We start from the raw sequence: 20,865 nt of genomic DNA on the forward strand, positions 1-20,865 counted from the left end.
CAAATCTTAGAGACGGCTGGAGGAGGAGGACAGCATCTAGGACAGCATCTAACTCTTTCTATTTGGTAGTTGGGATATGTTGGGGAAGGAAGTGATACATTGGATAGCAGTAAAATCCAAAAGACTGGAAGGGTATCAAACACAAAGTGAAGTGAGAATAATATTCCTCGTGATGCATGCGCTTAAACATAGAGCAAATGACGTTAGTAAGTCGCTTTCTGCTGTTAATTACTTCACCTTTTGGCTTCACTTGCTGCAAAACAAAACAAGATTCGAAAAGTATCTTACTGTATAGGGTTGAATTAATTAGGCATCATAATTCTTATGTAGATGACACACTTCGGATGCTACAAATTCCAAGCCCAAAATTGCTAAATATCTTGGGCCAAGAGGAGCAACAGTTGGGCCTAAACTTATAGGCCAACCAATAGAATTTGCCTACAAAATATTAGAGCATAACGAATAATTTAGGAATAATTTGGCTGCAAATTGATCGGATTCGGGCTCAATCTATATATTTATAATCAGAAAAAAAAGAAGGTCAAAGATTAAAATCGGAAAGTATCATGACTTCTGCTTTCTTAGTTGGCATCTCGCTCGCTTTTATCCCTTTTCCTATTCTAATATGCAAGCCTTTTGCAATGCCTTCATGATATACTTCATGTTCTTGAAAGGATTATAGCTAAGCCCTTCATTAGTATATTACTAAAGCCATTATTAAGTCCATGTCCCACCTCTCTTCACTCCTTTTCCTTTTCCCTTCTCTCATTATACTCTTCTCCATCATCATCTTGCTCTCTCTCTCTCTCTCTCTCTCTCTCTCTCTCTCTCTCTCTCTCTCTCTCATTGATCTCTAAATGGCTAAATCTCTTTGGGAAACTCCAAGCCATCTACCCGAGTTCCGCGCGCCACCGCCGTCCCCGGTAGCGGGAGTGCGGCGACCCGAGTCGCCAGAAAACGATGAGTTCGCCGGATTCTTGGGTCGGTCGCCCCGCATTCCTAAACTAAGCTTGCCGGACCGCGTTCTCCCACGCGAGGCCACGCTGTGGGATCCACCGGAGATCGACATGCAGCTTCTAGTCTCGACGGAATGCGAGGAGGCCGCCGCGAAGCTCCTGAGGTCATCGGCGGCTTCGTTTGGTTGCTTCCAGATTGTGAACCATGGGATACCGAGTGACGTTGTTGTGGCGGCGGAGGCAGCGGGTGCTCTGGTGTTCGGAGTTGCGGCGGAGAAGAAGAGAGCGATAGCGAGGTCGCCGGAGAGGAGGTGGGGATTTGAAGTAGAAGAGGAAGGGGAGGGAGAGGGGGAAGAGTTCTTGTGGTGGTGTGAGAAAATGGGGAGGAGTGAGGAGTTGGCAGGAATTTGGACACAAGATTGGGAGGAATTCAGGTAAGTCAGTTGGTTGTATTGTGTTTCTTTCTTTTTAAAATTTTTCCCCCTGAGATTATGATTTATGAAAAGTCTCATTTGCAACTAATTCTGATCTCTATTCTTAAAACAAGGTTTGTGTTTCTTAAAAAATGCTTCGATAAATATTTCCTCCTAATTTCGGTCGTTACATTAGTCCTTTTTTTCTTGTGCTGATTTGATTTTAATATGTCATATTCTAATTTATAATATGATGTATTGCTAATTATTTTTAAGATCGCAAAGGTGTCAAAAGGTCAGCGATATGGATACAAAAGATTTTTTTCTTTTTTTCCTTTGAAACTATATTTTTTTGGTCATGCGATTAGCCGATGCTAGGTGAGTTGACCATCTCTGAATGGCTTCTATTTCCAGATGCAAAATGGAAGAATTATGGATACCAATGGAGAAGATTGCCAGTAAAATTGAAGAGACACTACTGCAAGCCAAAGGCAATGGAGCTCCTCTGATTCCAATTTCCGGTAAACAAAGGGAGCAATCCGTTCTTCATCTCCACAAGCATGGCAAGAACGATGACTGCGACGAAGGAGTGAAGCATGAAGTGCTAAGAATGCTGTTAAGGAGTTCAAGCTGCTCTCATGCTTTAAGTCTAAATCTCTGTGGAGGAGCCTCTGGATTTCACATCTTCTCCAAGAGAGGATGGATTCGTTTTTGTCCCATGGACAAGGCAATTGTTGTAACACTGGGTGACCAGCTTCAGGTGTTTCCCTTTTTCCCCTCAAAAGCTATAAATCTAATCAAACTACACTTTGGATCCTGTCTTGTAAAATTATTCTTGTCCGAATCTTGCAGGCATCAACTGGTGGGCTCTACAAGAAAGTAGTTGGAAAGCCTGTGTACCGTGGAGACCACCACAGTAGCATCTCTATGACCTTCATCCATTCACATCCATCCATCATAAAATCTTCCACTCCAACTTCATCTGGAAGTGAAGAAAAGACCGTCTCAATCGCTCAACAAGTCATGATTGCAGCATGCGTTGCTCTTCTCTACCACTTCATTGCCTTCTTGGGTGGAAGCATGTGATCTCTTGTGTTTTCCAAGATCTCATCTTCTAAGCTTTTGTTACATGGCCTTTTCTTTCGGTAGAATTCAGGGCTTATTATGTATGTATAGATCGATATTTACAAGTAGTTATGCAATTTTTTTCCCCGAGAATTTGCAACTCAAAGATTTTGAATTTATATCTTAGATATTCTTCAAGTACAACCAGTGCATATCAGCTCAACAATTTAGTAGCCATTAACAACTGAACAACCTGACAACAACTGCAGTAACTACAACTGCATTATTAAGATCAAACCTCCCCCATTGTGTCTCTTAGTGTTACAAAGGAAATGAGTTTACCTTACCTGTAACTTCGGTAGATAGGGGTGTACATGCAGCTCTCTGCGTATTTAACCAGGTTTTGCGGACGGGGAAGCCGGCTTGCCAAACCTGAGGAGGCATGGAAATGAGATTGGCGAACAGAACAATGAGGACAGTAGATATTACTGAAAGTAACAAATGGCTGGAGAAGAAAACTGACCAAGTTCATATGCTTTGGCAGCAACATTAGCGGCGATGTGAGCAGATATCTTTCTGATGTTTGAGAAAGGTGGATAAATGAGCCCTTTTTCAAAGTTTTCCTTTGTCACCTGTTGTGCCAAAGCCTCAGCTGTTCCAATGAAAGCAGATTGTAAAGAAGAGGCAATTGCATAATCAATTGTAAGGCTAAAACAAGTGGAGTTTACAGGAGAAATTTGAAATAGAACGGATGGTGATAATAATCCCAGGTGGTGCATAGCAGCATTACTGTATATAGATATATATGCAGCACACATATACATGAACATAAGGACATTAAAAGTTGGTTCTCGATTTTTAACAGTTCTTAAAATTCTATCGGCTAAAAAGGTCTAAATTCGATTAACGTCTAATTAGGAATAAGAAGGTTACAACATAGTTGTTTCCGCAATTCGTTTACTTACAGGCTGCAAGAAGCATGTCATCATGCACTCGTATTGCTCCTGAGATCACCAAACCAAGGCCAAATCCAGGGAAAATGTAGGCATTGTTTGACTGGTGGCATGTAAGAAAACAACAAGATCATCGTTTAAAAAGTAAAAACTACACTGGTGGGCCAAATTTAGTCACTCAGAAACTCTTCAAGAACCAGAAAGATGTGGACAGAATTCAAACCTGGCCAGGCACAAAAGTCTTGCCATTGTATTCGACTGGATCAAATGGACTCCCACTTGCAAATATGGCTCGACCCTGCGAAACATTAAGTGATTGACATACGTAATAAAATATCCTACTCCATACTAAACCTTGATGCAATATATAGATTATAGACTGCAACTTTGATGGATAGAGTTAATAAAGAGGAACAAACGAAAAGTGGAATTTATTACCTTACTCCATGTGTATGCTTGCTCAGCAGTGCATTCAGACTGTGAGGTTGGGTTGGACAGGGCTAGGATGATGGGCTTCTGCATTTTGTAGCAATATGTCAGGAAAATGGTTTATCTCTAAGATTATATTTCAACCGAATCTTCTGCATTTTGAAGAAATAAGCTTAATAATGGTTGTTACCTCATTAAAGGAGGACATGACTTCAACAACCTCCTGTGTGAAAGTTTGCCCCACGCCAGATGATCCTATCAATACGGTTGGTTTGATAGCCTAAAATGCAAATATCATATCATAGTACAGAATAAGAACTACTACTGTATTACAACAGTATTTATGGTCAATGCATCCATTGCAAGTAGCAAATGCAACAAGGAGATCACCTCTTCAGCCAAGTACAGTACAAATCTAAGAATGCCAGTCTCTTTAGGGTTTATGGTACTATATTTAATTGGAAAAACAAAGTTCTACTAAATGTTTGAGGACCTCATAGCAAAGACCAGCATCCAGGAGGAAAAAAAGGCCTTCAGGTACCACATCCTTATGACAAACTTTGCCTGTTAAGCTGATAGTAAAAGATTGAGCTGAACAAAGAATTTTAATCATGCTCATAGTCAAGGTTCTAGCAGATTGGAAAGGAAAAGATGCCGAACAAGATATAATTTCTGAGATTTTCAGGACAGAGCATAAAAGTTGATGTGATGCATCATACATATAGTGCGCTTGGGGATGACTTCCTACCTTGACAGCATCTAAGAGATTCTTAACAGGCTCATGCTCATGGGCCCAAGGTTTCTTGAAGTGTTGAAGTGATTCCTTGCGTGAGCTCACAATCAATCCCTACAATGCAGTAAACCTTAGATGAGTTCAACTAACCTGCTCATGAAGGACTATTTAAGGGTGTTCATTGTGGTAGAGAAAGAAGCATATTGCATCATGTGCTACCTTAGAGTCTACAAGCCAAATTTTCTTCCGGGTCTCTTCCACTGGGGCCTTCGTCTGCAATTGATATCAATCAATTTATCAGACACAAGTTTTAAGTCAGTCAGATCCTAGAGTCCTCTATCACAGGAAAAACTATATATAAATAAACTTTATCTCAAATATAGAATAAGCTTTTACCTGTTTTGACATCTCAAGAGCAATGAGTTCGGCGATACCTGTCCCAGCCTGCAAGCACAAAAGAGTAAGTATTGCAGAAGAAGATCATGAGCATAATACAGAAGATGTATAAGGATGCGAAAGAGGTGTCTTCGAATGCACAGCTTGAGAGGATCAATATACATACATTACACAGCCTTAACCCCATTAGGGAGAGACAATTTCTGTGACAAGAGCCAGATTGCCAAGTTGACAGAGTAACTGAGCAAGGCCTTAATTTTGCACTGTGTAATACCCTCATATTCAAAGATCTATCTAATAATCTGATATAAAGCAGTGAAACTCGAAGTCCAGTACTAATAGATTCAGCACAGGAATAAAAGACTAGCAAAGAGAGAGACCTCCCCAGCACCAAGGAACAAGAAAGTGTGCTCCACCAAGGTTCCGCCAACCAACTTCAAAGCTGCAACAAGCCCAGCAAGAACCACAGAAGCTGTCCCCTGCAATCAGAATAAGATTTTTATGATGAAGCAAGTTAACACAGAGAAAAGCTGCAGTAGCTCTTAGTTGAGTCAACTCAATGCAAAGGTGAAAGGTGCAGCAGCTCTTAAGTTGACTTTGATAAGTGCAGAAAATTAAAAAAATTGTGTAATTGCCAGCCAAAAGATCAAATTCTCCTGCCTGAATATCATCGTTGAAGACAAGATGATTTGTGCGATATTTTGATAGAAGTTCAAATGCATTATGGTTGGCAAAGTCCTCAAACTGCAAAAAATGAATAATTTATCATAGATAACCCTAACAAAGACAATTATGACTATAGTACTATACAACACAAGTCAAATTTGATGATCAATGACGAATTCCAAATTATCTCATTACTTGCAGATATATTTCTAACCTGAACGAGGACCTTTTCCCCGTAATTTTGCTTAACAGCAAACATAAACTCATGCAGAAAATCAGCATATTCCTGAGTCAGTAACAATAGTTCAGCATTTCAAGAACATACCAAGCACATTCTAAACATGATAGGAAAATGGATGTGAACATCCTATGTTACACCGAACCTGGCCAGTAGCCCTTCTTTGCCTCAATCCAATGTAAAACTCATCCTTTAGCAGCTCCTCATTGTTTGTCCCGACATCAATCGTGATGGGTAAGCACTGTAAGACAATCAGCAACTCGTTGATCAAGAGAAACAAAAACCAAAAAGAACCTGCAGCATCACCTGTTATGGGATCTACTTTTCTGCATAGCAGAAAGGAAATAACAAATAGAAAGACAACTATGAATGATTACAGAAGATGGACGAACGCCTCCAAGAGCAGTGTAAAGAGCAAGCTTGCCGACAGGGATTCCCATTCCCTATAGAAAGTTTTACCCAGCAGTGTCCCAGTCAAATTAGTAACTCTCGATTTGGTAATATCACAATCTCAAGGCAATGAAGGACCTTACCTGGCAGCCAAGATCTCCAAGGCCTAAAATTCTCTCACCATCAGTGACGACAATAACCTGAATACTCTTTTCTGGCCAGTTTTTCAGCACCTCGAGTATCTTTCCCCTACAAGTCAAAGCAGATAAGTTTAAAAATCAAATATTAAAATCTTCTGATCAATTTTCATGAAATACAAAAATACAAGACCTACTTCTCCTTCAGACTGATATAAAGACCCTGTGGACGCCTAAAGATGGATCCATATTTCTGACAAGCCTCGCCGACAGTAGGTGTGTAAACAATAGGAAGCAATTCCTCAACGTTATCGACAAGAAGCTTATAGAAAAGTCTCTCATTTCTCTCCTGTAATTAGTGAGAATGCATCTTAAAACATAAATAAATTACAGAGCGGTACAAATTACAAAAACAAATCAAATTTATTTACCTGAAGGTCCATCATTGCCACGTAACGTTGCAGGGGCACCTGATACTGGCGAAGATTATGCATGAGCTTCTTCTCCTGGAGGATAAATGTGGGCACATGCATCAACATATCAATGTTTAAATTGCTTACAACCATACAGATAGGCAAACCTGAAGCTCTTGTGAGACAATTGCCGGGGGCAACAAGCCTCGTAAATAGTGAGCATCCCGCTCTTTCTCTGTGAAGGCAAGCCCCTTGTTGTGGTGTGGATCCCTCAACAAAGTGTAACCACTAAGGAAGAACAAAACAAGAGAAAAAAAAAATTACATCAATATGATATCAAACAAAGCTAGCTATCATGGCTTATTAGTTGTTCATCAAATCTTTGCCAAGTTCAAAATTTTCGCTTATATCTGCAACAGTCAACACTTTTTCACACCAATTATTATCTAACTAAACAGGTAAATTTGCATTATAACATGCCTAAATAAACAATCTATTTCAGTCGCATTCAAGTATTTGCTAGAACGGCAAAGAAAACAAATTAACTTTCCACTCCGCGAAACTAAATTCCTACAAGTAATCCAGAAACTAATTAAGAAAGAGAAAAGGAGGTGAAGGCATCAAGTACTTTTACAGATCACACGAATTTCGAACAAAACCCCGTCAGAAGAACTCGACAAAAAAAAGTCATTCTACTTATCGAAGGCAAAGGGTATCGGATTATGACCTGGCGACAGACACAGTCCACGGCGTGACGAGCTGCTCCTCCGTGGCCTGATCCTCGCCGTACACGTCCTCGACCCCGCCACCCTCAGTCGCTTTACGATTCATGCCCGTCGCGCTCTCCATCGCCACTCTTCTTGCGTTGCCGTTCTCTCCACCGACCTCCCGATCCGGTGCGGTCGCCGACACGCGCAACGCTGCGCCTCTCGTCGCACCTCTGCTACTCCCCAAGTTAAAGAGAGTCAAAGGAAAGCAATTGGATTCGTCGGTGAGTAAGAAATTGAGGGGAGAGAGAGAGTGTGTGTGTGTGTGTTTGTGTGTGTAATAAGGAAGTCGTACTACCAGGAAGTTGCTTCTAGTGAGTGTGAACATTGCGCGGTGTGTGTAATGGTTTTTATAATAAATCGCGAGGGAGTGGGGTTTGAGTTTTGTCTCCTTCCTCTAAGGTACAATAGATTGGGTTCAGTAACTTTATACTCCCCTCTCTCTACAACGGTTTGCTGTTCCGCGAGTGAGAATACCGGCACGTTTTTCATTAGCTTAAAGAAGCACGATCGATCTATCCTGGATTCATGTCGGTGTACTGAGGTTAAGAGCGTAAATTACACCCAAAAAAATGATTAGAGTAGTTTATTGTAATAGTACGATAATGGACGTCATAATGTCTCTAAAGCATTTGCCATTTAATTTACTTATATGTAGATAAGTATGAATACAAGAATCATTCGAGCCAGTAGAAACCGTCGTCGTTTAGTGGAAAAGTATGGGAAATGATAACGAGAGAATTGAAGGCCTAACAAACAAAGAGAAGAGGATAAAGCCCAAATTCTATGTAAATAAGCCGAATAAAAAGCCCAAATAGTTTAGGGCAAGATTTAAGTGAATAGTTGATGGGCTTTTTGGGCCTCAATCTCGATAATTTCTACCAAAGCACCATATAAATATTTGGGACGCCGCCATACACAAGGATTAGGGTTTTCGAGTCTTCTCCATCCTCAGCCTGCTCGCGCGAGATCGCTTCTGCGGCGAAGTAACAATGGCGGATACGAAGGCCGTGACCATTAGAACCCGCAAGTTTATGACCAATCGACTTCTCTCTCGCAAGCAATTCGTAAATCTTCCTCTAATTATCATATTCTCGCTTTTCAAAACGATAGCTTTCTGATCCGTCTCGGTCGTTGCTTTTAGGTCATTGATGTGCTTCATCCCGGGAGGGCCAATGTCTCCAAGGTACGATCTTTTATATCTTTTCTGCTTCCGTTCTTCTTTTCAAGGTTCGATTTTGATTCTGTTGAGGTATCGTTTACTGTTGGTTTTCATGAAGGCGGAGTTGAAGGAGAAGCTTGCGAAGCTGTACGAGGTGAAGGATCCGAACGCCATCTTTGTGTTCAAGTTTCGGACTCACTTTGGAGGAGGCAAATCCACTGGGTTTGGTCTTATTTATGATTCCGTGGAGAGCGCAAAGAAGTATGAGCCCAAGTATCGTCTCATTAGGGTATGGCGGAATCATCTTCTAGTTAGTATTGTTTTTTGCTACGATTAATTTGTTTGCAACTACGTCTGATCGGTTCTTGTATTCCTAGAGTAGTATTTCAAGTTTGTATAACAATGTTGGATATGTCGGGTGTAATTCATGGTTGTGATTTATAATTGGTCGTTTAACTGATATTTATATCTGTAACCTATTTGTTCCTTGTCAGTTTCTAAGAAGGAAACGTAAAATCAAACAATTTATCCTAATTGATTCAAGGGAACATGCTTGCTTATATTTGCATAGATCTTTAAATTATAGGAACTAGCACAAAAGGATAGAAACAGGTGAATATGTCTGGAATGTTGTAAGAGAACTATTAATATGTTCGTGGTTGGACCAATCCTAGGTTAAGGTTCACTAGCTTATGGTATGGAACCTGTCTATATATGTGAGGTGGATTGTTTTGTATGCTCTTCTAAATAAAATGTTGTACAAGGTACTTGATGTGTACAAGAGGTTATTGTTTTGTATTCATTACCATCCATTCTTTACATTCCTTTTGATCACTTATAATTTTGTTATGCAATTTCTGTGGGCGTGTCTAGCTCCTTTGGCGCAGCAGCTAATTTTGTTTTTCTTGAGAATTTATTACATTCTCTTGTCAATCAAGCTGCAACGTGCTTTTCCTTCCTTAAGTTCTTCTGACTCAGTGACTTCAAACAAATGAGAGAGGTCCATTAGAATTCAGAGATATGCTAGGTTCATTCATGATGCCGATGCTAAAATATCAATACTAGTACTAACGAGTTTGTAGAATTGTATCTATGGCATTTCTATTTTATAGCTACATTAATAGGTGCAACAGTGTAATGTTTTCATTTATGTGTCTTTGCACTTGCAGAACGGTCTTGCCACAAAAGTTGAAAAGTCACGGAAGCAGATGAAAGAAAGGAAGAACAGAGCGAAGAAAATTCGTGGTGTTAAGAAAGTAAGTGTTGATCTTTTATCATGTCGTGATTATAGAACTGCATAGTAGTTCCATATGGATGACTTGTACCTCTTGCATGTTCAACTCTTATGAATACTCCGATTGCTTATTTTTGTCTTGCAGACCAAGGCCGGAGATGCTGCAAAGGCTGGAAAGAAGAAGTGAACATACACTTCACTTGCTTTTATTGTGCTGGCATCTTGGCTTAGTTGGTCTAGTGACACCATAGATTCAAATTTTGAGGTGGTCTTTGTAGCTAGCGGTCTTCAGTAGGATGTGTGAGTTTAGTCTGTCAACTAAGTTGTGGTTCATAAGTCTCACATTGCACTTCAAAGTTTAATACTTTACGAGTGGACAATTTCAAAAGTTCAGACGAAAGTTCTATTTAAGATGCTAAGTTCGTATATTCTATCACATTAATATTTTGTATTTTGTTGGTACCTTTTGCATTCTGTTGCTTGGACGAGAAAGAAATATTTTGTTTCCAGCTTGTTTGACTGTGTAAAAACATTGAGCATTTTATTCCTTGATTAGATACGCTCACGTTTTGGAACCAAAAAAAAAAAAATTAAAATCAGTTTTGTATTTCAGGCCTTTAACTGCAGAATATTCTTATATTTGGTAGGTCACGTAATGATGTTGTGAATTAATTCATTATGGCTGATTGGCTCCTGTTTGGTGAATTGTTATTTGTTGGGCTACCATTTTAAAGTGTATTTGATTGGATACTGGAAAATGGATGATTAGATGCATACGAAATACTTTTACTGTATTCACAGGTCTTTTTTGAGTTATCAAGACCTATACATTAGTAAAACTGGGTCAAATCCTCGATAGAATACTGCAAGATAAATGGAACTAGGTTGTAGTTCTGTTAAGTCTGTCACTAGTAACAGAACCTATGCTCGATTGTTCTGAGTATTGCACTTGATCAGGCACCAAACCATAAAATTCCAACTCGAGCCTGACAAAAAAAATTCAACCCAGTCGGCTTGCTTCATCTAATAAACTGCAGTAGTGCAGTGTATGGGTCAAAATGATAACAGCCAGATTTTTCTTTATTTTCTTTTAATAACAAGCAGTTTTTGCAACAGAGTCTCATCGAGAGGTATGGGAGGAAATTATGAGGAAGACCACACAGGAAAAACAAATATAAAAGTGGCAATACTTCAGACAGACAAATAATTCAGCACTAGATTGACATTGCATTACCGGATTCTGTAATTTGTCATCAACAATTTAGCATTCTAAATCGAGGGAAAAAGGAACAGGCGACAAACAACCACAAACAATCTAGCAGATTGTTTTAAAGACAAAGAACAACAGCAAAATTTTGCTCCAATTTGCTATTATCTGCTAACTCTTGAATCTGAATCAGTATTTTCACATGAGACCTCTTCAAGCATGTCTAAGAAACCTTTCCTCGCTGTCCGTTTAAAGACAGTCGCATCAAAATGTAGTCCATCCATAGAAACAGCCTCAAATTTAGTCCAGAGTTCTTTCTTGAGAGTTGTTTCTCCAGGGTGCGTACCCTTCTGAAAAGTGCTTTCAAAGTCATTCAATGTAGGGATACCAGGTAAAGCTGCACTGTTAGCAGGTGTTTGCAGTGGCTTGTCATCTGAAGGCTCCATCAGTACACAAGTCTTTGGGGGTGACAAGAACCAATCAAGAGTTTCATCAATTTCCATCCTCCTACTTGTGAACTTGGAAGCTGGTTGCACTCCAAAGAGCTCCTGGTACCTTGATGCCAAAGGATCTGAGACTTCTTCAGCAAGGAGGTCACTGAAAATCTCAGAATTGTCATTCTTTTGAGTTGGTTCAGAAATGCCGCCATCTTCTGTTATTGAAGGTTCCGAGATGGGATCGAGTAAAACTCGACTCTTAGACACAGATGTCTTTAAGCAGGGAGTTAACAAAATTATGGAGGCTCTCCTGCTCTTAGTCACTGATGCCTTCTGATTAGAGAATCTTAAGGGAGAAGATATCTCACTTTCCAATGTACTCTTTGCTTCAGCAGAAGAAGGATTCAGATAATTACCTGGCGCCTGCATTGCTTCCATATTTTCCCAAGAACCGTTATGAACATTGTTAGATATAGTTAAGAATGCAGAAATTTCATGAGGATTATATGAATCCTTATTGGTGAATATCTTCACCACTGATTTGGACGGTCTTGGACATTTAGACGAATGTAATTTGGGTGCCGGCAATGGTGTAAGCAGGAATAACTGTCTTCCACTCTCAACTGTACAAGAACCAGCACGCCAGGAGACAAGGGGTGAAGGAGACACTATCAAGTCCAGCTCAGGTGCATTGCTCTGGGAAACAAAATTTTCATCTCGGTTTGCAGCAGAATCAGAACATCTATCCAAAAAAGTTTCCGACTGATTTTGAGAAGCAGTTGAACAAGTAGCAAATGCTTGTTGGAGTCTTGAAAACCAGGGCTGCTAAATGTCAAAAAGGAACATGGCGGCAAATTGGAACTTTAAATGCAACTCTTTTTCACCTAAAAGGACTCCCTATAAAAGATGAAGACATTGCTTACAACAAATTATAGACAGTCAAATACATACCTTCAAAGAAGTGTGCATATTAGATAAGACATTCCTAAAGGACTCTATCTCTTGGCTTCCTTTCTTTGTTACTGTTTTATGTTGAAGGGCTTGAGCAACCAACTCATCAATCTGTAAAAAAAAGAGAAAATTATTATAAGAAGCTAGATGTGAGAAGATGGATTTCATGTCGAGTCACAGCACTTCTATGGCAGAATTTCTCTGCAGATAAATAGGAACGGTACCAAAGTTGTATACTCCATTGAGGAAAATTTGTGTTACCAGGATACTACAGAAAGTAGCAAAACAAAGTGGAAGAATTCTTCTTTCTCTATGTAATGTGTACAATTATCCTCTTATTTTACACTGTATCCCATCTGCAATGGGACTGATCCTTATGAGTTGCTATAAGATATAATTTAAACAAAGTTTTGAAGTTGAAATATGTTGCAAACTAGGAAAAATCTTCGACTTTGTTATTTTTGAGCTATTTTTACTTTCATTACAGTGTTTCTTATGTTCAGTTAAAATGATGAAAACCAGACCAACTCAGGTGAAGTTGTCAGATTCGTCATCCAACTTAGATTAGCAGAACAGAATCGACCAATTTGGATGAAACATGTGGAGTTACGAATCATAATTTTACGATTGAAGTTCCTAAACCCAACAACCAAACCGAGCTCGCCTAAAATAAGTCAAGCATTAAATGACGAGTGTTCTTGAATCAGACAAAGATCTAGGGTTTCGTATCAAGAAAAAAGTTTCCTTCCATGAAAAGGGTAAAAAACCTAGGGCTTACGCCACACAAACCTGACCGATGAGATCCGAGAGGTCGGAGCGCACGAGGAGGAGGCGGTCCAGAGAGCCGTCGCTCCCATCTTCGGGGGTCTTCTTCTTGCAAGATCGCTGCGGCTTCCCACCGTTGGATATGTCCGAGAGAGGCTTCCTGCCCGCTGATTTCCCTCGGTTGCTCTTTAGCATCTCTTGATCTCTTCTCGGCTTCTTGATAATTTTGTCGGAAGAGGAGGAGAGGAAGGAGAGGACTCGAACTCGAAGCCTCGAGAGGAAAAGGGTCACCGCAAACGAGAAGCCTAACGGTCGGCTAATCCAGGATTCAAATTTTCATTGTCCGAAGCGACGGGGTTTATATCCTCAATTTGAATAGTGTATCATAGAAATAGAAATATGGAAGATGAAAAAAAATAAATTAAAACTATGCTGATAATTTTATCCGAAAGAAAAATATAAAATTTTAAGTTGATAGTCATTAACTATTTCCATTGTATATTGAAAAAGAGTAATTTTGTGAATAACAACGAAAGTACTCGTCATAATCTTTTGTTAGATATAGAGATTTGGCATTTGAAAAATAAGAGTTTCTAGAGCACTTATTTGAAAAAGAAGAAGAGAAAGGCTGACATTTACTTTTGCTACATCAAAATAATGTCAAAAAATAATTTTAAAAAAAAAAGAAAAACAAAAGAGTGTGCACATCTTTCAATTTTAGTTTGGTACTCATTGGGATGCCAAAAAACTAGCCTATTAGCCGCAATACTCCATAAGACCAAGGCTAGAAAAGAGAAATGCAGCTTATTGCTTCCATAGTTGCAAGATTTGATGTAACAAAATGCACATCATGATAAACTGGACAATGGAAACCATACATTGAAATAGATTCTGCTCAAAATATACATACTGGACCTCTAAGGTTAGAAAATGTTCATAAAAGATTACCAAAAAGAATAGAGCTACAGAAAAAAAAATTCCATATGAAGACAAACCAGTGGATAAATATGGGGATAAAAGTTAAAAATGTCCACTTCCAAGGAACTAACAGAGGAATGGAAGATGAGAAGAAGAAACACTGGATCATCTTCCTGCTACAAGGCCACTGAAAACTTGGCTGCTTCCAGCCAGTGCTGCTTCCCACTCCACAGAAGACAACAGTATATGTGATAAGGAAATCACCGCCTGCTTCATGTCTGGGCGTATCATAGGATCTTCATCTACGCATTGTTTTGCCAGTACCGCCATCTTGATACATAGAAAAATAGGTGAATGAGCATATGAGGGAAGAAAGAAAAAGCTTTGCATGTATGGGGAATGTAATGCGCCCAGAAAATTGCGAAGAAACATTAAAACTTGCTTATTATCTGCGTTGTAGATAGAAAAGGGCCTTCAATCTATACATATACTCTCATCCACTGATATATTGAATATAGTAATGATACGACAATGACAAGTAGAGCAGATAAGCATGACTGTTGAACAGATTTTTTTTCCCATCACAGGTAGCAAACACTGAACAAGCAAGAAAGTGAGAAACCACCTTAAATACACAGTCGTGCGGATACAGGTCCATCAGATTAGGATCAATGCACCGTTTCAAGCTTGCCATGCACGTAGAGTTAGGAGAATTTCTCAAAGCGCTCAGCATCTGCAGATTTCAGCATCAGAGGTCAGAAATGCAAGTGACAAGAAAATTTACAAAAAAGGAGGACAAAGAATAGTGAGACAAAGTAATGAACATGCAAAAAACAACAGAAGTTAACAGACGATATGAACACAAACAGCTCAAATAAAGATCACTAGATTACTCAAAACTAAGCAAATTATCAAAGATCGCTATTGTCCTGTAAAAAGTTTTCCATAATTGAAAAACTTACAATTGATGCCAGTGGGCGCCTTTCAGGATTGACCAATGCCATTCCTTCTGTCCTACTTGCCTCTTTGCCAGATATTAGCTCAAAAAGAACAACCCCAAATGCATAAACATCACTCTTTGTAGTTGCCAAGCCATCACGCAGATATCTAAACATAAATCACAGCAAAGTAGCTAAAGAAGTTGAATTTGGAAATGAAATATTCTGAAGCCAGCACTATTGCATTTACTTACTCAGGAGCCAAATAACCATAAGTACCCACAACTTTTGTAACAGACGCTTCTCCATCACCAGCTTTCACGACAAGCTTTGCTAGCCCAAAGTCGGAAATCTAGACGTACAAGTAGTTAGTGCATGGAAGTGATAAAAATAATAAGTATTTAAGCAGTAGCAATTTGAATCAGTGGAAACCTTGGCTTTGAAAGAACTATCAAGCAAGATGTTACTTGTTTTTATGTCTCTGTGAACATAATGATTCTTTGTGTGCTCATGAATATATTCCAGACCTCTAGCAGTATCCAGTGCAATCTGAACTCTAGTGATCCAAGAAAGTGATGTATGGCCTGAGAAAAAGAAAACAAGCAGCGTTAAATGGACAGTAAATTGATCATTAGCTGACGTTATGACCGGTTCAGAACAACACATCTCAAATTCACACGAGCTTTGAAATTATGCTAATAATGCCTCCAAGAACATAATTTCAGGTCACCCTTCTATTTGCAAGATCATTAGGTACAATTTCTCTACTACAGAGAAAAACTGAGGGAAAGTCTTCAATATAAAATTCAAATCATAAAGGGAAAAGTTATTAAATGGTAGATGATTTTACTATTGGCAACCATGAAGCCTACCCTTGTTTTGTGGATCATGTAGATGATTTTTCAGTGAGCCCTTCTGGGCATACTCATACACAAGGAAGAGCTCATCCTCACTAGATGCATAGCCGATCAATTCTACCTTGACAAAAGTTAGATAAAAAGCAGAGCAAGGTTAACATATAGATGTCACTGAAAATGCATTTTGAATTACAAGTAATAAAAAACTATGAGTTTAAATTAGTTATACCAGACTTGCATGATGAACCTTGCAAAGAACTTTTATCTCTGCTATAAATTCCTTAGTTTTGGTAGCAGTCATTCTCTTTATTGCAACCTCCTAAAAATGATGATGATTATCATTTGTGAGGCAGAAATCTACAACATCTCTCCCTAAAATAAATAAATAAATATATATATATATATATAGTACAAACCTGATCTCGGAGAGCTCCATAATACATTGAGCCATATGTTCCATGGCCGAGTAAATTTGAATCAGAGAATGAATCGGTTGAATAAAGAATTTCTTCATAGGTGAATACAATGGGTTTCTCCATGTCAAATGCTTCAGGTGTCATACCTACAAAACAAGTAGTAATGTGGAACTGTCTCTCTGAGAAGAGAAAAAAAAAAAATTTAAGAGTTCTTTTATCAAGTTTTGCTGTAACCTATCTGTGCAAATTTTCACATTGACACTATTTCACAGTCATTCTGGCCCAATTGTCAAATCTTAAGTGTCTGTTTCTACTTTAAAGTCACAAAAAAGAAAGAAAAGAACAGCAATAATGATTGATGGATAAAATATTTTGGCTGTGTGAATTTGAATTGAAACAGCAGATTTGAATTACACTACCATGATCAATGATATAGTTGGAGTACTGTGGATCTCAGTAATTAGTTATTTAGCAGAACCAAACAAACAAAACAAGATGCACAATACAGTTTGAAATAATTAAAACATAATGGATGGTGTACCAACCTTTTGGAACATTAATATGGTGATTGCCTACGTCCCCATTTGATGGCTTCAGATTTTCTGATTTGCAGCAGAAGTATCTTCCAGGGGCATAACAGAAGCTGCTACTTTTAAGAATGTGAAATTTATGTGAGATTGGTTGACCAGGGTCCTTTCCGTGATTTGTCGGTGGTGAGGAATGAGAACTAAAGAATTTAAACAGAATAAATAAAAGCAGAGCCAAAATGATCAGAGCAAGAGCAATTCCCATGCCAACAATCACCCATCCATAAGGGAATTTTGCAGCATGATGTTCTGTGTTCTCTGCAAATATACCACAGACTAGGCAAGTCATATAAGTTGATAGAATTATTAGTTAAATGTATGCTACAAACAGAATGGCGTAAAAAGAGAAAAGCTATACAAATATTCCAGACACAATTTGCAATGATAGTATCATCATTCCAGTAATTTCAGCATAGCAATTATGTGTTCTGCTATTCAACTTTTAAGAAAAGGTCACCCTACAAAAGCTTCTCACCCTTTTTGTTTTCCTACGCAGGATTGAAGGAATCCCAAGTGTGGTTTAGTACCACATAGCATAGTAGCAAGAATTTGTATGCACTAAATCGCTAATAGAACAACAATTTATAATCCATACCAATGAACTAGTCATCATCAATGAAATGTCCTACTTTCACGATAAAAAGTTCAGAAAGAAAATCTCAAAACTACAATACTTCAAAAATCAGAAAACAACAAATAATCCATACCAGTGAATTTGTTAAAGATGGGTGCTGGGGCTGGAGCAGAGGAAGGTGACATCATTGTATAAGGTTGCCCAGGTACTACAAAAAGAAAAGAAAAGAAATCAAATTTTAGAGATGAATTACATGCAAAGAGTGGGCCGCAACATTTCTTTTACCTTAGTAAGGCCAGAGAAATTTCATAAGGAAGCTACTCATAATTCTTAGAGCATGCTATTTGAGGTCAATAAATATTTATCCTTAAACTTCAATTCTTCAAATGGCCTCTCTTCTTCTATATAACTCACTTGACAACATACCTCTTAATGAAACTAATAGCAAACAGTATTACATTCCTAGAGAACATAGTCTGCAATATGTATCAACTAATAAGCATTTCCTAATTGTTCAGTGAAGTCCATTTTAGCACGCAAAAAACAAATTACAACCAACAGAAGAGCAGAGAAAAGGCTCACCAGAATCGAGCGGAATATAATAAACATCACCAACAACCACCCCGTCGGGCCCCGACATCCCATTCGCCGTCTCAATACTATCCATGCTCACTCCAAACCGGCTTGACAACGACTCGATCGAATCCCGCTCTTCCATCACATAACTCACCAAATAATTCCACAGCCCAGTCGAGCACCCGCACAAGAGATGCAGCCACACCACCGCGCCCTTTCGTGCCCACCGCCGCGTCGAATTGGGCAAAATCGCGAGCCCGCCATAAGCCTCCTCCACCATCGGCGACACGAATCCCTCCTTGGACCTCACGGTGAAGGTGGTATTGGTCAAATACTTCTGGGAGTAGAGGCAGGAACAGTTCTTCCTGATGAATACATAGCCAGGGTTGCTGCTCTCGTCGGATGTGACATCCTCCGGCACTACGTCGAACATGCTCTGGATCTGGGCTAGGGTTAGGCTGGGATTGGTCTTGAAGGCGAGGAAGGAGGCGCAGAGGCGAGTGGTGTCGGAGCAATTGAGAGGAGTGGGAGAGGAGTGGGAGGAGAGGAGACTGAGAGATAGGATTGAGATCGAGAGAGCTATTCGGACGAGATCCATTGGAGTAATTTCGAGAAGAAGAGATATTGGATCGAGAAGAGAGAAGAAATGGATGGGTTTTATGGAGGATTTAAGAACGCGAGGAAGGTATCAAGTGACTAAAGAGTTCATAACAGCATCTCCCAAGCTGTCTCCCGGAATTGACACTTAAGAGAAGGAGATACTTTACAGTGAGAAAGGATTTCCTGCAGCTATGCATGCAGGTACTTTTTGTATCACCCACATGATTTTTTATATTAATAATATTTCTTGCAAATTATTTAGAAAAATCAATACCTAACCGGGTAAACCCGGACTACACTAAAGTTCCCACAGTGATGGCTGCATTAGATCTGCGCCTCATTGCTTAGGATTTTGCTGTTCCATAACTGACCTTGGCTGCATACGGAATTACGGTAATCGGCCACGTGTAGAGACGAAGTCTCTGTCTCATTACTTAATTATGACCGTCCAGTCCACGATCATCACGGAATCGAACGGCCACTGATCGGGGACCATCATTTGTTCGCGAAGAGTCGGCCAGCACGTGCAACGATCGCCGATGTCGAGGGTATAATAAAGGGCTTGTCTGAGGCCCCGCACGTGGGGGGATGGACAGCTGTCAGAAATTGAGACCTTAATTGTCACATCTTTAATTTTTCATTTTACCCCTCCCCAGTCCCCCACAAAGGCCTTAATAAAAATCTTAAGATAGAAAAAAATAAAATAAAATAAAGAAGTAGTCAAGCAATGATACAAAAAGGAAAAAAAAAAATTGATACAAAAAGAAGACTCGCTCACATGTTGGCATGTTGCTAAGTAAAAAGATGATCGAATGAAGCACTGCTATCAATCCTCCAGTCTGGAATTATGGTTTATATATGTACCCTCTTGGACTAGTACAGCTTCTTCTTTATTAAAGTTGGTCATCAATGCGCTGCTCCCTTTCTCTTTTTATTACTAAGTGATGCCGCTTCTCTTAATACAACCTTCCACCTTGTAAGAATTACTGTTGTTGCTTTAATTACAAGAAAAGGTGAGGGCTAATCTATAAAAAGATTGGGCTGAGAGATTACTATTGGGTTAATAGGCTGGCAATGGTAATTGTTGTGGTAGTTTGTTGAGTTTAATTTCATAACATGTCCAGATACTCTCCGGTATGTAAAGAAAAAAGTCTTAAGAATTTGTAACCGAAAAGTTATAGATGAGGAGAAACCATTGGAATGTCTCTTCTTTTTTTATATATACTGAAGGAGTCAATTGATGTTATACACTTTTTCGTTAGCTTAGACAAGTAACTCTGCTATGTTTCGGCTTCTTTCTTCCCTCTGTTGAGAGGGTTCTCCTCGTCGCCGTCATGGATGATTTTGTCCCCTCTCCACTCTCCTAACTAAGTGGATATCCTCTTAGAAGGTTTTTTTTTAATAATTTTTTTCTTTTTAATACTCTATCTATGTTCTTTCTAAAATCTACAACATTTTTATTCTAAATCTTCTCCTCGTTATTTGCTGTCTTTCTAATTCATCTAAAGTTATGGTTGTCACTCTCATATTATTTTTGTTAACTCACTAATTACTCTAAAAGTTTAAGCTGTTAAAAAACAGTGATTTTTATATTTTATATTCTAACACTCTCCCTCACTTTTGGACTGAATCATTTTGATCGGTCCAAGAAGTGGATTTAATTTAAATGGGTGGAGTTTTATATTTTTAAGCAAAGATGAGCATGACTGAATTTAAACATATGATTGTCATTTCCTTGTCTCTTTTTTTCTTCCTCTGAGCTCATCCTCCCCCCTATGATATTCGCCACTCCCCTGTCACTCTCCTACGGATTCATACCGTTCCTTTGCCACATCTAATCTTGGTCATGACTCCTCAATCAGATTCTTGTCTTGCCATTACATTCGAGCTATTTTGGTTTTTCTTTTCTATTTTTTAGTATGCTTTCTAAGGTTGTTGGTGGGTGATTTTCTTCTCCAGCCTTTGGAGTTTCTAATAGTCATTTTTTTTTACTGTTGGATCAAGATGGAACATGTAAACTAATTTAGATACTTTGTTACTGTGAATCCTCTAAAGTAGTGCTTTACATTGTACTCTGTTTGTGTCCT

The 20,865-nt window shown here is 39.0% G+C and overlaps 5 protein-coding genes across 7 annotated transcripts; 2 read left to right on the top strand and 3 right to left on the bottom strand.

Annotated features, from left to right (window-relative positions):
• Nucleotides 1-732: 732 nt before the first annotated feature.
• Nucleotides 733-2,600, top strand: LOC140788694 (flavonol synthase/flavanone 3-hydroxylase). The gene is made up of 3 exons (XM_073138074.1): nucleotides 733-1,390; nucleotides 1,784-2,129; nucleotides 2,222-2,600. Exons 1-3 carry the CDS (start codon nucleotides 858-860, stop codon nucleotides 2,453-2,455), a joined length of 1,113 nt encoding a protein of 370 aa, XP_072994175.1. The 5' UTR covers nucleotides 733-857; the 3' UTR covers nucleotides 2,456-2,600.
• Nucleotides 2,588-7,874, bottom strand: LOC140788693 (NADP-dependent malic enzyme-like). 2 transcript variants are annotated; one of them, XM_073138072.1, is made up of 20 exons: nucleotides 7,855-7,874; nucleotides 7,517-7,729; nucleotides 6,957-7,077; nucleotides 6,808-6,882; nucleotides 6,574-6,725; nucleotides 6,383-6,488; nucleotides 6,227-6,292; nucleotides 5,995-6,090; nucleotides 5,826-5,897; nucleotides 5,606-5,689; nucleotides 5,326-5,424; nucleotides 4,946-4,993; nucleotides 4,769-4,822; nucleotides 4,565-4,663; nucleotides 4,007-4,096; nucleotides 3,826-3,903; nucleotides 3,611-3,685; nucleotides 3,400-3,490; nucleotides 2,958-3,086; nucleotides 2,588-2,866 (listed from the first exon to the last, which is right to left on the bottom strand). In XM_073138072.1, the coding sequence occupies exons 2-20, from the start codon at nucleotides 7,636-7,638 to the stop codon at nucleotides 2,778-2,780; spliced, it is 1,746 nt and encodes a 581-aa protein (XP_072994173.1). In that variant the 5' UTR covers nucleotides 7,639-7,729; nucleotides 7,855-7,874; the 3' UTR covers nucleotides 2,588-2,777. The 2 variants fall into 2 exon arrangements, with proteins under 2 accessions (XP_072994173.1, XP_072994174.1); XM_073138073.1 differs by lacking the exon at nucleotides 7,855-7,874 and having other exon boundaries at nucleotides 7,517-7,833.
• Nucleotides 7,875-8,464: 590 nt separating this feature from the next.
• LOC140787972 (small ribosomal subunit protein eS24z) lies at nucleotides 8,465-10,464 on the top strand. The gene is made up of 5 exons (XM_073137017.1): nucleotides 8,465-8,623; nucleotides 8,701-8,742; nucleotides 8,837-9,007; nucleotides 9,888-9,974; nucleotides 10,098-10,464. Exons 1-5 carry the CDS (start codon nucleotides 8,549-8,551, stop codon nucleotides 10,137-10,139), a joined length of 417 nt encoding a protein of 138 aa, XP_072993118.1. The 5' UTR covers nucleotides 8,465-8,548; the 3' UTR covers nucleotides 10,140-10,464.
• Nucleotides 10,465-11,142: 678 nt separating this feature from the next.
• Nucleotides 11,143-13,672, bottom strand: LOC140789697 (uncharacterized). 2 transcript variants are annotated; one of them, XM_073139489.1, is made up of 3 exons: nucleotides 13,337-13,672; nucleotides 12,548-12,658; nucleotides 11,143-12,418 (listed from the first exon to the last, which is right to left on the bottom strand). In XM_073139489.1, exons 1-3 carry the CDS (start codon nucleotides 13,505-13,507, stop codon nucleotides 11,324-11,326), a joined length of 1,377 nt encoding a protein of 458 aa, XP_072995590.1. In that variant the 5' UTR covers nucleotides 13,508-13,672; the 3' UTR covers nucleotides 11,143-11,323. The 2 variants fall into 2 exon arrangements, with proteins under 2 accessions (XP_072995590.1, XP_072995589.1); XM_073139488.1 differs by having other exon boundaries at nucleotides 11,143-12,421; nucleotides 13,337-13,636.
• A 491-nt stretch (nucleotides 13,673-14,163) lies between these two features.
• LOC140789696 (lysM domain receptor-like kinase 3) lies at nucleotides 14,164-18,900 on the bottom strand. The gene is made up of 11 exons (XM_073139487.1): nucleotides 18,185-18,900; nucleotides 17,736-17,810; nucleotides 16,987-17,286; nucleotides 16,442-16,587; nucleotides 16,255-16,344; nucleotides 16,041-16,146; nucleotides 15,601-15,752; nucleotides 15,423-15,520; nucleotides 15,193-15,337; nucleotides 14,856-14,963; nucleotides 14,164-14,560 (listed from the first exon to the last, which is right to left on the bottom strand). Exons 1-11 carry the CDS (start codon nucleotides 18,774-18,776, stop codon nucleotides 14,396-14,398), a joined length of 1,977 nt encoding a protein of 658 aa, XP_072995588.1. The 5' UTR covers nucleotides 18,777-18,900; the 3' UTR covers nucleotides 14,164-14,395.
• Between the last annotated feature and the right edge of the window lie 1,965 nt (nucleotides 18,901-20,865).

This window comes from Typha latifolia, chromosome 5 (genome assembly GCF_019914945.1).
Source record: "Typha latifolia isolate L0001 chromosome 5, TyphaL0001v2, whole genome shotgun sequence".
NCBI lineage: Eukaryota > Viridiplantae > Streptophyta > Magnoliopsida > Poales > Typhaceae > Typha > Typha latifolia.